Source organism: Ambystoma mexicanum, chromosome 7q (genome assembly GCF_040938575.1).
Source record: "Ambystoma mexicanum isolate Mex_15411 chromosome 7q, UKY_AmexF1_1, whole genome shotgun sequence".
Taxonomy (NCBI): domain Eukaryota; kingdom Metazoa; phylum Chordata; class Amphibia; order Caudata; family Ambystomatidae; genus Ambystoma; species Ambystoma mexicanum.
The window spans coordinates 1,135,100,676-1,135,117,911 of record NC_090941.1 but is presented as its reverse complement, the minus strand read 5'-3'; the positions used below and the strand labels follow the sequence as shown (position 1 = coordinate 1,135,117,911).

Sequence of the window (17,236 nt, the reverse complement as noted above, 5' to 3'; positions counted from 1 at the left end):
TACGCTCCGAATTTTTCACGCGATTACGATGAAGGGAGGCTGTATGCTGGGGCAAGGATGGCGTGGGGCCTTTCACTGGCTTTTTCCTGCGCACGGTGAGGTGCTGGGGGCATTACTGGCACGCCTTCTCGGCGTGCGGCGCTTGCGCTGCTTCTGCCCTGGATTCTATGAATCGGGCCCAAGATCGAGAGGGTTGGCATGTATGTTAACATGACCATATGATTTTAGACTGTAATAAACATTTTGTAACTGTTCAATACATGCTAATGAATAAACAGTCAGTTTGCATTGTATAAGCAGCTTACTCATGATTAAAGAATACATCAACTGCTTGTAGGAGGGAAAAGCTTTAAACTGCTTGGGAACTATTATTTAAACCTTCCAACTGCCTAAGAAGTTCCTGAGACATGTTAAGCAGTATTTCTCTTTATCCAAGAAAGAGAGAAAGAGAGAAAGAAGGAAAGAAGGAAAGAAGGAAAGAAGGAAAGAAGGAAAGAAGGAAAGAAGGAAAGAAGGAAAGAAGGAAAGAAGGAAAGAAAGAAAGAAAGAAAGAAAGAAAGAAAGAAAGAAAGAAAGAAAGATAATTTATTGCACATCTGTCCTGATGCTCCAGTGCATTAAACATGGCATTTAATGAAAGGACGTAGACAGATGCCCAGGAGGAGCTGACCAATAGCCGGCCTGTAAAAGCGGCATTTAACTGATATCTGGCCAATGAGATTACTCTCACTCTTTCTCAGAGCGGTTCCTGAGGGCCAAAGAGGGCGTGGGGTGCTCTAGAAGCCAATTAACACAGACTTAGGGAGCTTCAGTAGTAATAGTGTCTGCGCATGCTCAGGAGAATAGTGACTCCTGGGCTTGTGATTAGTATCTCTTGTTCTTGGTGATTAGTGTCTCCTGTTCTGCGCAGCCTCAGTGCAGTCCTTGGACCCTCTATATCACCCAGTCTCACCTGGACTCTCCTCTCATCCTTAGTGGGTTTGCTCTGAATCCTGCAAGAGGTCACTGCAGAGTAATCCATTCAGGATCTCTAGGGAGGAATCCACCCAAGATCACTGTAGAGCAATGGCTGGGCAAGAGCCAGATAAGGTGAGGTGCCTCTGGTGAGGTTTTCTTGGGGCCAGGAGCCATTGCTGCCAAATGGACCCATGCCACGGATCTCATCTTCAGCCATCCCTGGCATTTTTACCAACAATGTGGTATTCTGGGAGTTGTAGTTTCACGTGTCACGTTAATTTCGGTCCTGTACGTGTTAACATTCCCAGCATGCAGCGTGATGTTGTCTAGACAAACAGGACTGGGTAAAGGTGTCCTTTATGGTATTGGGGCTTTTTTCCAGGTGTGCAGCACGTATAATTGTATTTATGGAAGATAAAGCTGAGTGCTTCTATCATAAACACTGTGCATAGGTTATAAGGTTGGTGAGTGGACAAATGGCCTAACAGGGGACTTTACAATGGAAGTGAATAGTGAGCAGGAAATGATGGAGGTGGCATAGGAGGAAAATACAAGTGGAAAACCTGGGCAAGGGGCATTATAGATTGCCAATACACCATGTACATTATTTATACTTTCTTATAATCCCCTGTAAAGGAAGGTGGCGTTGGGGATTAATAGAGAGGGTGGATGGTACTGAAGCAAACCTACAAGTCTCCAGCAACTCAGACGAGTCTCCAGAAACACAACGCTGTCTCCCGGCCTCTGCTATTGGCTGTAATAATGAGAATACATGCACTCTCTGGCAACCACTCCCGCTGTCATTCTGCGGGGCATCACCTAGGACATGGGCACATGCCACTTTTCTCTACAGGCTGTTACCCTGACAGTTGTCGCTCCAGGCACCCTCTTGTACCTTGTACTCACCCATGGGTGTACAAAAGGAGGTTTAACATTCCCAGCAGACCCCAAATCTAAGCCCCAATTGTCCAGCAGCATTGTAACGCATTCACTGTCTGTGCACTCTCTCTCTCATTAAGTGTATGGACATCAATAACCTGGGACCCGGCCTATCCTCTTCCAGCATTCTGTGGGTCTCTCAAACATATCAGAAAATAATTTGTTTTACTCTGTTTTGGCTTGCATCAAACCTTACACAAATTGCAAAAACAAAATTGACTTAATACATACATAATTAATTGCAAGAAAATGTATCATTACTATTGATTTTGAAACAAATACATCACGTACTTTTTTAATTTAATGTATTTATATAGCGTAAAAGACGAGAGCCCGTGGGCATGGGGGCACTAAACAAAACAAACATACATAAAGCAGAAAAAAGAGGCAACCAGGGGATAGAAGTGTTTGGTTACTAGATCAAGAAAGCAGCAGAATGGTGCTGTCTGCAGGTCCTTCTTGTAAACAGAAAAAGATGAGCGCGCTCTGAGATTGAGAGGACGCTCGTTCCAGAGGCTTGGGGCTGCGTGAGGGAATGACCCTCTTGTAGCTCTCATTATAATTAAGACCAATCATTAGAATACATTTCATGCATCTAATATCAAAAAATAATGAATATGTGTTTTCTTGGTTTTAATAATGTACTTTACTTCATAAATGTAACATTTGTATTATGGTTACAATATTTACCGGAAGTGAGAATAATAATGAACATTTTGAACTGTTTCTTTTTAAAATGCAATAATGGTAGCGCAATTAAATTATTTCATTATTGTTAATATCACCTTTTACAAAAAATACACACCATTTTGTGTTTCAAAATGTCCTTACTTCCAGGAATGGGATGTGATTCAATTAAACGATCTGCTCATTCTGTGAGCTCCAAGGCAATGCTTAATTTTGCAGGCGGGTCACTAGTTGCTGGTGCTGCAAAACCAGCATATGTATTACAATCGGCAAAAACACTAATAATTAACAAAGAATGCAACATACAAGCACATTTGCAGAGCCTACAGCCTGGTGCTCTGGTGACTTACAAGGTCTATCCACGCCCCCTTCAAATCCTGCAAACAGACAATGCAACCTTTCCTGCAGAACAAACACGATGACCAAGTATTTCTCCAAATACTAGGCCACTACCCTCTTATGGGGGTGCTGCTGTTCTCATTTTACCATTAACCGTAAAGAATCACCCCAACTGTTCCAAGACAGTGCTTGAGCTCTGGCTGTCATCCTGTCAGCAGCCGCCTGGGTGGATCAAGCAAACATGCACCCAACAATGCAAATATCTCCTATAGAGTTAGAGGTAGCTATCCTGCATGCAGGTGGTGGGTAGCGTAGCCATCCTGCATGAAGACGGTGAGTAGCAGAGCCATCCTGCATGAAGACAGTGGGTAGCAGAACCATCCTGCATGAAGGTGGTGGGTTGTGGAGCCATCCTGCATGAAGGCTGTGGGTAACTGAGCCATCATGCATGAAGGCAGTGGGTAGCAGAGCCATCCTGCATGGAGGCTGTGGGTAGCGGAGCCATCCTGCATGGAGGCTGTGGGTAGCAGAGCCATCATGCATGAAGGCGGTGGGTAGCAGAGACATCCTGCATGAAGGTGGTGCATAGCATAGTCATCCTGCATGAAGGCGGTGGGTAGCGGAGCCATCCTGCATGAAGGCGGCTGGTAGTGGAGCAATCCTGCATGAAGACGGTGGGTAGCAGTGTCATCTTGCATGAAGGTGGTCGGTAGCTGAACCATCCTTCATGAAGGCGGTATGTGGAGGAGCCATCATGATGGCTCTCGGGAGGAAAGCCATCCTGCATGAATGCAGTGGGTAGCGGAGCTATCCTGCATGAAGGCATTGGACCGCGGCAGGAGAGAAACATGGGGGATTGCAATGGTGCGAGTCAGAACGTTGAGTATCCTGTTGAGAGGCAATGTAGTAGCGAGGAAGGCCTAGTGTAAGGCCAGGAGTAACTGGAGGGATAGCCCAAAACAGACACAGGACTTAGGGCTGTAATTAAATGTATACTGAGAAGGGGGTTTGTCCTGGCTGTAATAGTCTAAACAAATTGCAACTTATTTACATGCAAATTAAATCTACTGTGTATTAACTGTCCATTGATGGCGCTATTTTTTGCCTATTCATGGATAGATGTACATCAAAAAAACAACATACGCTTACTATTTTTAGTGCGGTTGGGTACAGCTTTTAATATATTGCTGACCTAATTAACTCTTTTCTACTTTTTTACATATTCATAGAATAACACAACTATTTCAGTCTGTGCAGAAGTACAATTATTCTGCACGCCGACAATCATGAACAATGAGTACAAAAATTCTATTACAAGCATAGGCCAAGTTAAACAGATTGATACAAGGATACACTTCATAATAGGAAATGAAAGGAACAGAGAGACACATACATACAAATTATTCTAGTACATGTTGGTGTCCTAATTGTACATTATGGTTTTTTAACAGGTTTTTCCAATCAGATAGAGCTTAAAATCTTTGTTATTACTCTAGGTGGAAGACCTTGGGTAGGTCTGTCATAGCCAGGCTAAAGGGTGACCAAATAATGGGTCGACGTCACTGAGATAAATCCACAAACAGATTTTTGAAATAAGGACCATGGGGCACCTATGGGTGCATTGGTCCTTGGACGTTTCGACTTTCTGTGGGTCACAACCTTCTTCTGGAGCCAAGGCGTGGTCTCCCCTGTAGAAAATGAAGGGGAGCTGAGTTAAAAAAACGGGTTTGGAAGAGTAGGGGACTGCAAAGCGCAGTAGGTTAAATAAAAAGTACTAAACATATATACACAGAAAAGAAAGGACACAATTATTAAAAACACTAGTTTTCACATATGAAGGGTCAAGCACTGACCTTTCACAGGGCTGGGTCCTGGGTAGCAGCCTGGTGGCTCGCGTTTTTAAAGTTGGGTGGAACCCTCAACGAAATGACGTGGGTCACAAGTGTCCTTAACGTAGGGCTATATACAGGGGGCAGAGAGAAATAAATAAATCTATCTATATACCCTTTGTAAGCACCAAAAAACACTAGAGTCCAAAGTGAGCCTGTAACCTATCAACGACCAAGATACCCAAAAAGAACAAAAATGTACCTTTAGGCCATGTTCTGTAATACACTAGTGGTCAGTGTTGTTGTCTGTAGGGCACTTGTGGTAGATGAGCTCGAAGTTAGAGCTTCAATTGCCTAAAGCAGGGTTCCTGGGCTGGAAGTTCAGGGTCAATCTATATGTGAAGAAAAGGAGGGTAGCACCATATAAATGTACGGCCTCTTGCTAGATGGCCGTGGGAGTGCTCAAAAATCCAGAGAGCCTGGGGCGCGTGGTTACCTTAGAAAGGAGGCAGCCGGGAGCCAAGCGTCTGGCGAGTGTCCAGGAGCTTCGGTGAACTCAGAATGGAGCTGTGTTCGAGAACGCTATGTGCGCAAGCGCAGATAGGGATACCTCAATGGAACATGTGCATGTGTAGTAGGTAGCCCCTCGTCCCGTCGTCATGGGGACGAGATGGTAGCTAACTGAGGCACGGACACAAGACATGTAATCCTGCTGTGAATGGGAATGGAAGCATTGCATGTATATGTGCAAAGTAAAGGCAGACCAGAGAGGCAAATCGAAGTGCCTGGAAAAATATTAATATAAGACAATGTGGTCAACAATTGGCTTTGAGGAGCGCCAAGATTAAGGAGGCGATGCGCGCATGCGCAGGTAGGAAATAGTGTATGGACCATGCGCATGCGTGGTAGATAGCCCCTCGTCCTGTAGTCATTGTTGGGGGTTGGTCGGGATCCCCCAGCGCCTTCTGTAACCCCCAACCCCGAAGGACTCAGCCGGAGACGTCCACTCGGTCCGGGCTTCCCGGTCGCTGTGTCGCGGCCGAGAATGCCCCGTTTATTTATGTTGCACGCAGTGGAAAGTCACGCTGCCGCGTTCGCGCCCAGTCATCGGGCAGCGCCACACTCCTCCTTTTTCCAGGAGAACAATAACAATACTAACACTAGACACTGCAAAACAAACCAACATGAATCCTTAACACTTTACGAAAACCCCATGTTCAAAACACCCCTTTATTGACATCCACCCGGGTCCCCTTACTTAACAGTCCTCATCCTCAGGACAAACAGCCAGGTGACCCAACACCTAATCGCTGAGGTGAGCAGGCTTCCCTCGCCCAGCCCTCTGGGGGTACCTCCTGCTCACCTCCGGCACGGGTGATCTGTCCAGGAGCATGCCCCGGGCCGGAGACTCAGGCAGACAGGGTGTTTCCCTTTCATCCTCAGGGATCTCTCCTGGGTCTGGATCAGGAGGTGGATCAGTTCTTGGATCCCGCAATTTCTTGAAGAAACTCACATTGCGAGTTACCGCCGACCGTCCGTCCGATGCAGTCACCATGGACCCCGGACCGCGACGACATCCAGCGGTTCCGGTTCATACGGTAGGGAGAGCTTCCCATGGGGATGCCTATTCCGAATGAGGACCTCATCGGCAGGCTCCAGCCGCTGCGGGCGAAGCCCTCTCCGAGCGTTCTCTTGCTCGATCCTCAGCCGCCGGTCCATCTCGACCTGTTGGTCATTGATCACCCCAGGTTCTTTCTCTCCTACCTCTGGTAGCAGACCCCGAGGACACCGCTTGAAAAATGCCTCAGCCGGGGCCACTCCCGTGAATGCATGTGGCGTGGTGCGGTACACCCTCAGAAACTGGTACAGGGCTCTCTGGAGTGACTGCCCCTGCCCCTGAGCAATTCTAAAGGTCTTATTTAGAGTCCTCATGAGCGGTTCCGCTTCGCCATTGGCCCAGGGCCAGAGGGGCATGATTTTCCTGTGCACCACCCCATAGCTCTCCATCAGCTCCGAGAAGCGTTCGCTCTGGAATGGCGCCCCGTTGTCCCAGCACAGCGTGCGTGGGAAACAATGGGCTGCAAACACCTTTTCCACGGCCACCACGACGTGCTCAAATGCCACAGAGTCTACAAACTCCACCTCGGGGTATCTAGAGTACTCATCGACCAGAACTAGGAAATGGGTGCCCATGGTGGTGGATCCAAAGTCCGCATGAACGATTTCCCTCGGCATTGTCTCTATTGCAGGTTCCCGCTGCAGGGGAGATGCCGCCTGGCACCAAACACAGGCCGCCACAAAGTCATCCACCTTGCGTTCTAGCTCGGGGAACCACACCTTCAGCCGTAGGCGTGCCTTGGTCTTGGCGGCACCCTGATGACTACGGTGAGCCAAAGCGATCACCTCGTCCACCTTCGATTGGGGCACCACAATCCGATCTCCGCGGAGCAGAAGGCCAGATGTCCAGAACGATAACTCCTCCCGGACTTTCCATAGTTGCTCAAGTCCGATCCTGGCCACCTGGGTGCGCCCCGACAGAGCCTTCAGCACCGACTTCCAGGAGCCCTGTTGCATCGAGTGTCTTAGGATCTGGAAGCACTCATTTTGCGCTGCAGCTGCCTCCAGCTCCTGGAGAGGCATGGCGTTTTGCGTGGCTGCCTCCACCACCACCCGGACGTGCTCTACTGCTTCTTCTGCACAGGCGTCCTGGACTTCGCCTGCGTACGCCCCAGGGTGTCTGGAGAGATAGTCTGCAGCGTTGTTCGCCCCTGGCCGGTGTACCAAGGTGACTCCATACTCCAAAAGGGCGAGCATCCACAGCTCAATGCGTGCCGGTGGCTTGGATGACGACCCTGCTAGCATGGATAGCAGCGGCTTGTGGTCTGTCACCACCGTCACCGGGCGTCCCAGGACGTAGAGCCGGAAGTGCCGGCATCCCCACAGTACTGCCAGCGCCTCACGCTCGATCTGTGAGTATCACTGCTCCGCGTCGGACAGGGCCTTGCTGGCATATGCCACCGGGTGGACGCCCCCACCACTGTCAATTTGTGTTAGCACAGCGCCCAGGCCGAATGGGCTGGCGTCGACGATGATCTCTGACGGCAGCGCGGGATCGAAGAAGGACATGGTGTCTTCAGCCGCCAGGGCACCCTTTATGTCATCAAAAGCCACCTGTTCTAGCGGGCCCCAGTTCTAGATGACATCCTTCCTGGTCAGTGCCCTGAGCGGTTCCGATCTGGAGGCCAGATTTTTGATGAATCGTCCACAGTATGTGACCATGCCTAGGAAGCTTCGCACCTCGGATACGGACTACGGAGGCTGCGCCTTCTTTATGTCCTGCACCTTCCGGGGATCAGGAGACACCTCCCCTTCTTTGAATACAAAACCAAAGAATTCTATTGATGGTCAGAGAAATTCACACTTCTCTTTGTGGAGGGTAAATCCCAAGGACTGCAGTCTTCCGAACGTCTTCGCCAACCGCCTCAGATGGTCTACCTCCGTTCTGGCAAACACCAGGATGTCGTCGCTTATGTTCAAAACGCCCTGTAGATCCGCCAGAGCGCCCCGAATAATGTTCTGGAGCACCTCCGCCGCAGAGGACACACCAAAGCTTAGTCTCTTGTAGCGGTATAGCCCTCGGTGTGTCGTGAAGGTGGTAATGTACCTCGACTCGGGTTGGAGGACAACCTGGTGATAGCCCGCTCGAAGGTCCAGTTTTGAAAAGAAACGAGCGCCCTGTATCTCTGCAATGATGTCGTCAATCGTCGGGGTGAGGTGCCTCTCTCTCTTAATGGCCTTTTTCGGGAGCCTCATGTCGACGCAGATTCTAACAGCATCGGGTTGTTTAGGCTTCCGTGCAACCACTATCGGGGACACCCAGGGTGTCGAGCCTTCCACCTTTTCTATAATGTCAAGATTGACCAAATTGTCCAGTTCCTTGTTGACAAGTTCACAGAGGTGGAACGGCCCCCTTCGATGTTTCAGGGCAATGGGCTGCACCGACTCATCAATGTGTAACCTCACTGGGTCACCGGCCATCTGCCCGATCCCCTTGAACAGCGCGGCATACTTTTCGAGCAAGTCATTAATGTCCTCCAAATAGACACAGTATGCGAAGCTGACGATGCCGAGGGCCTCTGCTGCAGCACAACTGAGCAGCGTGTTGGTGCTCACCGGTGTCACGTAGAATCATGCTGTGATTTGGGAGCCCTCATGTTCTACTTTTGCCACGAACACACCGTCCAGAGGGATGGGGTCAACACCACCGAAGGCAAAAATGCGGGCCTTAGGAGCAGCCAGTTTGGGGGGCTGGTTCATGGCATCATAGTGTCCACGGGCCATTACATTCACTGACGCCCCAGTGTCCACAAGGACGGGGACTGGAGATCGGTTCACCTCGACCACGCACCTTGGCTGTCTCCTGTTCTTACTTCTCAGGATCCCCACACTCGAGACAAAGAAGATATTCTCTTCCTCAGCCTCCTCCACCTGGGCATCCTCCTCAGTCTGATCCACCTGAGCGACGTTGGATGGTCGACCCTGGCAATTGAGACTGGACCATCCCGGGCCCCTCGGTACCAATACTGGCATTGTGGCTTTGCATACCCTCGAGAAATGATCCGGCATCCCACACCGTCCACAGGTCTTTCCATCCGCAGGGCACTCAGCAGGGTGGGGCACATCATACCCACATTTTTGGCAGATTTCTCCTGCCCTACCGGCTCAATCCTGAGGACTGCCGCCAGGTCTTCGGGTGCCCCTGCCACGTCGCCACATCGCACATACCTCTTCGGTCTTGATGGGGCACGACCTGGCCTCCATTCTAGCAGCCCTCGTGGCACCTCCCCAGTTCAAGGATGCGCTGAAGTGTAATTCCAGGCTCCCTTAGCACATGGCGCCTTAATTTGCCTGATGAGCAAGCCTGGATCAGCATCGTCCTGATCATGTCCTCCGCATCACCCCAAGCGCAGGCCAGCGAGAGACGCCTTAGGCGCCCATAGAAAGTGTCCAGAGTCTCATCGTCTTTCTGTTTGGCAGAGAGCATGACAAAACGTTCATAATCACCATTGGCGAGAGGCAGGAAGTAGGCCTGCAGAGCGGCCTGCGCCTGATCATAGGATCTATCCCCTGGCGGGAGCGATTCAAAAGTCTCTTGGACAGATGGACCTGCCGAGTACAGCATAGTTGCCAGCCGGGTATCATCATCTACCATCTGGGCAGCCCGAAAGTACATGTCCATGTGGTCCACCCTCCTCCTCCATCTGGGCCCCAAGCTGGAAGGTGGGCCCGATACATCAAACTCCGGGATGGGCTGCAGAGCCGCCTGTGCACGTGCCTGAGCCATAACAGGGAGAATCTGCTGAACAATGGGTGCTGCCACAGGCTGCGCTGGAAGTAGAGGACCTTGAGGGCCTGCCTGACCACCTGGAGGCTGCTGTGCTGGCTGCACTGGAGGCAGCAAACCTTGAGGTGCTGCTGGCGCATGTGGAGGCTGCTGCACCGCCGCTCCGTCCTGGTCCTCAGTATCACTCATTCGTTCGAGCGCACAGGCACCCCCAGCGTGAAGGACAGGGGCCGCAACTCAAACACCAAGTCCAACTGCCTCCAGCCAGCACCATTGAAGAAAGACAGCTGCTGCACCACACCTCTGTGATGATGAAGAGGATGAAGATCAGTGGGGCCACCAGTCTGATGATGAAGAAGATGAAGAGAAGCCTCAGCTTCCAGCTGTTCCAAAAATTAGGACAAGAAAGAAATATGGGATATGCAGGCCCAGCCATTGTAGCCCTCCTTCTTGCTTGCACTCGACGTAGGAGACCCAGGAAAATGCAAAATCACCAACTGGACAAAGTCACATGCAGGTATCACTGCTGCTAGCAGGATTTCCGAAAATTAGGCCTGGATGCACTTCTCAGCTCAAACCAGAGCTCGGAGAAGTTTCCCGGCCTGATTCACAAAATGGCCGCCAGCCGCGTGGGTAACGCACAGCCTGCTGGCCGGAGCGAAGTCTCAAGGCGACCTTGCTGCAAATACACAAAAATTGCCGGTCAAGTCACCGGCAGGCCCAGGAATTGTTTCTCCCACCCGTCACCACTGTTGGGGGTTGGTCGGGACCCCCCAGCGCCTCCCGTAAGCCCCCAAGCCCGAAGGACTCAGCCGAAGACGTCCTCTCGGTCCGGGCTTCCCGGTCGCTCTGTCGCGGCCGGGAACTCCCTGTTTATTTATGTTGCACGTGGCGGCGTGCAACGTCACGCCGCCGCCGCGTGCACGCCCAGTCATCGGGCAGCACCAAAGTCATGGGGACGAAGTGGAAGCTAAATGAGGCACGGAAACGAGACGTGCAAACCTACTGAGAATGGGAATGGAAGCCTAGCATATGTTTATGCGAAATGAAGGCGAACCAGTAAGGCAGATGGAAATGCCTGAAAAAATGTAAATGTAAAAAAATGAAGTTAAAAAGGGATATGGGGTGCGCCAAGATAAAGGAAGCTACCCAACCTGTACTCTGTGGGCGTGGAGAGTATGTGTGCAGAATGAGTTATGAAACTGCAAATGAAGAAGGGTGCAGTAAAGGAAACCGTGAAGGCGCCAGACTGTATATGAAGTGCGCAAGTGCCACGTGTAAGAAGCTGTGTTAGTGGCTGCGGAAAAATGGCGCAGTAAGATAATGGCCCTCATTCCGACCCTGGCGGAGAACCATGGTGCAATTTGCACCATGGTCCATGGCGCAAAGCTGCCAACTCCGCCATGGGGGTTGGCGGACTTACCGCCCCATTCCGACCTCGGCGGGGCGGTAAGTCCCCAATCCCCATTTTACCCTTCCCCATTCCCATTTTTGCCCCATAGGGCATAATGGGAGTGGGGAAGGCGTTAATTACGCCACCGTAAATTACGGTGGCGTAATTAACATCAAGGTCCCGTAGCGCCATGGATTTTTCCGCCCGGAAAAAGCAGGCGAAAAAAGCTCCATGGTGCTACGGGAACTCGTAGTAAGGCGGAAGGGTACGCCATGATTTACGCTGGCGTAAACCCTTTCCGCCAGGGTCGGAATGAGGGCCAATGAGAGGATGTGGATGCAAAGGGGTCTCGCAGCAAGGTGGATAGTCGCTACTGTCAGATAAGTGACAGGCCGTGACCCTAATGTATTGCTAATGGACATCCCAAAGCAGCAGGGTGCAATAAATGGGTGGAATAGACAGTAAGTACAGAGAGAGAAGGTCTATAGTAAGCTGGAGTCTAGAGAAGATGGCAAAAGGGTCCCCACTATCTGCAATGATAGAGAGGCTGTGGGGTGGAATATGCTGTGGCCAGGAGAGGCTAGGGGGTGGATACTGCTGTGTCAAGGAATCATGAATACTGGCCCGATGGTTGCGCCTCGTTAAGACCTGTGGATATAGATTGGAGTTTAAACATCCACCAGGATTCCTTAAAATTCAAAGAATTCGTGGTATGGCTGGCGTTAAACACTTTGTCAACCACCCACCAAATGAAGTTATCTGGACCATGTTGGAATTCAAGAAAGTGTGGCACGAGTAGAGCGGAAAGAGTTTTGCATCGAATCCTAGACCTGTGTTCGCCAATTCTTTTGTGGACAGGTCTAGAAGTCGTCTCACATAACGTAAGCGACAAGGGCATTCTATGATGTAGATAACGTTACATGATTTGCAATTCAAAAAGTGGTGTAGTTTCCATTCCTTACTCCCTATCTGAAAGGAGTTGATTTTCTTTCGTCAATTTGCATACTGCACAGTTGCCACATGGGTGATGACCATTGATTTCTCTGAGATTCCACATGGAAGATCTGATGTTACCTTTGCTCATCCTGGCATGGGTGAGCATGTCTTTCAGATTTTGGGATCTTTTCAATGCCATTCTGGGTGTTGGTTCATTAGGCAAACTGAGTTGTATCAATGGCCAGAATGTTCTTATCATACCTTTAAGTTTGGTAGTATTTGTCCAAATGTAGTTACACACGCCATGATGTCTTCTTTGGGGGTGTCCTGTGTTTTAGGTGAGAGTAATGTTTCTCTCGGCGTGAATCTGGCCCTCTTTTGTGTGTCTTTAAGCAGTTTTTTTGGGTGGCCTCTAGATTTCAACTTATCTTGGAGAGCAGACGCATTCTTTTTAAATTCCGAGATGTCTGTACAGTTCCTGCGCACTCTTAAAAACTGCCCATAAGGGAGGTTATCCCTCAGATTGTGTGGGTGGTTGCTTTTATAGTGCAGCACAGTGCAAATGTAGATAATGTCATTGATATATCTATGCCATAACACAATGCTGTCAAGGAATGGGTTGGAGGTGTTAAGTACATAGTTATATTCGTATTCTGCCATAAAAATTACGGCCATACTAGGAGCAAAAGCCGCCCCCATTGCTGTGCCTCAAACTTGCAGATAGAAGGTGTCATCAAATTCAAAGAAATTGTTAGTGAGTGCCAATTCCAACAGTTCCACTATGAAATTGGTGGGGACTTTTTTTGTATCATGTGATGGGTAAGATGGTGTCTAATACATTGAACTGCTGAGTCTTGTGGAATGCTTGTATAGAGGCTATTGATGTCCATCGTGACTAGTAGATCTTCTGATGGATTAAAGGGCTGGTGTTCAAATTTATTTATGGTAGACATGGTGTCTCTCAGGTACGTCAGTGTTTTCTGACTCAAGGGTTTGAGGAAATGATCAATAAACTTCCCGACTGGTTCTAGAACTGAGCCACATCCCAAAACTATGGGTCGTCCTGGTGGTGTAGTCCGGTTCTTATGGAGTTTTGGTAGGGCGTAAAAAGCAGGAGTGCGTCCCTCAGAACTGTTCAAAAAGACTTCTTCTTTATCTGAAATCCAATTGTTACCCATGGCGAATTCAATTACTTCCAGTATTTTTCTCTTGATTGCTACCATTGGGTCTTTATGCAATTTTTTATAACTGCCCTCTTCATTCAAAAGTGCCATCACCATTTTCTTGTATTGATCTTTGCTTTGAACTACAAAACCTCCACCCATGTCGGCTGCTTTTATTACAATTGATTTGTTCTCTGTTAATGTTTTAAGGGCTTTTTGTTCACCTGAAGTGAGGTTATGCCTATTAGGAGATGCTCTATCTTGGACTTTTTAAATTTTTTGTGTGATGCACTTCTCAAAGGTAAGGACGGATGCAGGCATTTCATTATCTCTTGGAAAGAAGTCAGATTTGGTCCTCAGTCCTGAGTCGTCAAGTTCAGTAGGGCTTTCCTTGTAATCAAAATATATTTTCCTTCTGATGGTCCTGTAGAAGTTTGTTCATTCTTGGTCTAGCCTAAACCAATCAGTGTGGTTCATGGGGACAAATGACAGTCCTTTGGAAAATAGGGAGTTCTCATCTTTTGTCAGCATGATACCAGATAGATTAAAGATAGGTATTTCCTCTAGTATCTCCTGCATCTCCTGTTGTGGTTCATAGCCCGCCATTGTGGGTAGTTGAAGAAAGGTATTGGTTGAAACTGTGGAGGGACCCAGTAGCCTCCCCTGGGTCCCCCTTGTCCTAAAAAAGACATCATTGGTGGCTGCTGCAGATTTCCACGGTTGGTTGTTCTTCCCCTAGTTGTAGCTTGGTCGTCATCCGAGGAGTCAGAGCTAGATGTATTCCAGAATGATACCGTTTTGCGCCTATTTCTTGTAGGTCATGTGTGGTTCAGGCCAGATCAGGCGTCAAATGGCCTGAGAAGAAGAGCAAGTGGGAATTAAGGTTTTATTAGACTGCTAGGAGAGGTGGGGGTGGATTTTGCATCTGTTCAGTGTGTTGATCCTGGCGGCTGTGACTGTAGACGATTGCAATGTTCAAGCTTTGGCTCATTCCAAAAGAAAATCCCAAGGTTGCATACCTTGGGGGCTGGTGTGAACAGAGGAAGGATATGGGGGTGTGTTGCAAGTTGTGAGACACTGTTTGGGTTTATAGCAGTTGAGCGTTCAGTACTGGAGTGCTATCCAGTGCCCAGTGGCAGTGAGACAGTCAGGTAAATGGATGGGTAGCTCAGAGGTGAAAGATGGGAAACGGAAGAAGGTTTGGGTGTTGTTGATGGTAGGAGGCATCAAAAGAAGAGATTGGCTTGTGGAGAGAGGAGGTGTGAAGTCTGAAGAGAAGAGATCAAATTACTGGTTCATGTGTCACATGCACTGTTAGAGGGATGGTGTGGAAGGACTAGTCCATTAGGTAGTAAGAGATCCACTGATGGGCAGTGAGCGGATGACCATGTTAGAGAGGCTGTGTGTGTAGGAGGGAGGGACAGCTGGCAGTGTCAAAGGCAGCACTGAGCTGGTCCCATGGATGGAGGTGTAAGTGGGAGCTGGCACCATGGATGGGGATGTAAGTGGGAGCTGGTCCTATGGATGGAGATGTAAGTGGGAGCTGGCTCCATAGATGGAGATGTAAGTGGGAGCTGGTCCCATGAATGGATATGTAAGCGGGAGCTGGTCCCATGGATGGACATGTAAGTGACAACTGATCCCATGAATGGAGATGTAAGTGAGATCTGGCCCCATGAATTGAGATGTAAGTGGGAGGTGGCCCCATGGATGTAGATGTAAGTGAAAGCTGGTCCCTTGGTTGGAGATGGAAGAGGGAGCTGGCTTCATAAATGGAGATGTAAGTGGGAGCTGGTCCCATGGATGGAGACATAAGTGAGAGCTGGCCCCATGGATGGAAACATAAGTGAGAGCTGGCCCCATGGATGGAGATGTAAGTGGGAGCTGGTCCCATGGATGGACATGTAAGTGGGAGCAGGTCCCACAGATGGAGATGCAAGTGGGAGCTGGCTCCATGGATGGCGAAGTAAGTGGGAGCTGGCTCCATGGATGGAGATCTAAGCGGGTGCTGGAATGGATGGAGATTTAAGAGGCAGCTGGTTCCACGGATGGAGATGTATGTGGGACCTGGTTCCATGGATACAGATGTAAGTGGTACCTGGTTCCATGGATACAGATGTAAGTGGGAGCTGGTTCCATGGATACAGATGTAAGTGGGAGCTGGTTCCATGGGTGCAGATGTAAGTGGGAGCTGGTTCCATGATTGGAGCTGTAAGCAGGAGCTGGTTACATGGGTGAAGATGTAAGAGAGAGCTGGTTCCATCAATGGAGATGTAAGTGGGAGCTGGACCCATGGATGAAGATGTAAGTGGGAGCTGGTTCCATGGATGGAGCTGTAAGCAGGATCTGGTTACATGGGTGGAGATGTAAGCGAGAGCTGGTTCTATCAATGGAGATGTAAGTGGGAGCTGGACCCATGGATGAAGATGTAAGTGGGAGCTGGTTTTATGGATGGACATGTAAGTGGGAGCTGGTTCCATGGATGGCGATTTAAGCGGGAGCTGGCTCCATGGATGTAGATGTAAGCGGAAGCTGGTAACATGGATGGAGATGTAAGCAGGGGATGGTTCAAGGATGGAGATGTAAGCGGGAGCTTCTCCCATGGATGGAGATGTAAGATGGAGCTAGACCCATGGATGGAGATGTCAGCGGGAAGTGGTTCCATGGATGGAAATGTTAGCGGGAGATGGTTCCATGGATGGAGATGTAAAGGGAGCTGGCTCATGGATGGAGATGTAAGTGGAAGCTGGTCCCATGGATGGAGATGTAAGTGGGAGCTGGTCCCATGGATGGATATGTAAGCGGGAGCTGGTCCCATGGATGGACATGTAAGTGACAACTGGTCCCATGAATGGAGATGTAAGTGAGATCTGGCCCCATGAATTGAGATGTAAGTGGGAGGTGGCCCCATGGATGGAGATGTAAGTGAAAGCTGGTCCCATGGATGGAGATGGAAGAGGGAGCTGGCTTCATAAATGGAGATGTAAGTGGGAGCTGGCCCCATGGATGGAAACATAAGTGAGGGCTGGCCCCATGGATGGAGATGTAAGTCGGAGCTGGTCCCATGGATGGACCTGTAAGTGGGAGCAGATCCCACGGATGGACATGTAAGTGGGAGCTGGCTCCACGGATGGACATGTAAGTGGGAGCTGGCTCCACAGATGGAGATGTAAGTGGGAGCTGGCTCCATGGATGGAGAAGTAAGTGGGAGCTGGCTCCATGGATGGTGATGTAAGTGGGAGTTGGTTTAATGGATGGAGTTGTAAGTGGGAGCTGGTCCCATTGGATGGAGATCTAAGCGGGTGCTGGAATGGATGGAGATTTAAGAGGCAGCTGGTTCCACGGATGGAGATGTATGTGGGACCTGGTTCCATGGATACAGATGTAAGTGGGACCTGGTTCCATGGATACAGATATAAGTGGGAGCTGGTTCCATGGGTGCAGATGTAAGTGGGAGCTGATTTCATGGATGGAGCTGTAAGCAGGAGCTGGTTACATGGGTGAAGATGTAAGCGAGAGCTGGTTCCATCAATGGAGATGTAAGTGGGAGCTGGACCCATGGATGAAGATGTAAGTGGGAGCTGGTTCCATGGATGGAGCTGTAAGCAGGAGCTGGTTACATGGGTGGAGATGTAAGCGAGAGCTGGTT

The 17,236-nt window shown here is 49.5% G+C and overlaps 1 protein-coding gene across 1 annotated transcript in view; it reads left to right on the top strand.

The window, feature by feature from the left end:
- The first annotated feature begins 936 nt into the window (after positions 1 to 936).
- LOC138528693 (zinc finger protein 420-like) overlaps positions 937 to 17,236 on the top strand; it is a 49,820-nt gene continuing 33,520 nt past the window's right edge. The window contains exon 1 of the mRNA XM_069640552.1: positions 937 to 1,089. Within this exon, the coding sequence (XP_069496653.1) occupies positions 1,066 to 1,089 (24 nt within the window). The 5' untranslated portion in view covers positions 937 to 1,065. The remainder of the gene's footprint in view (positions 1,090 to 17,236) is intronic.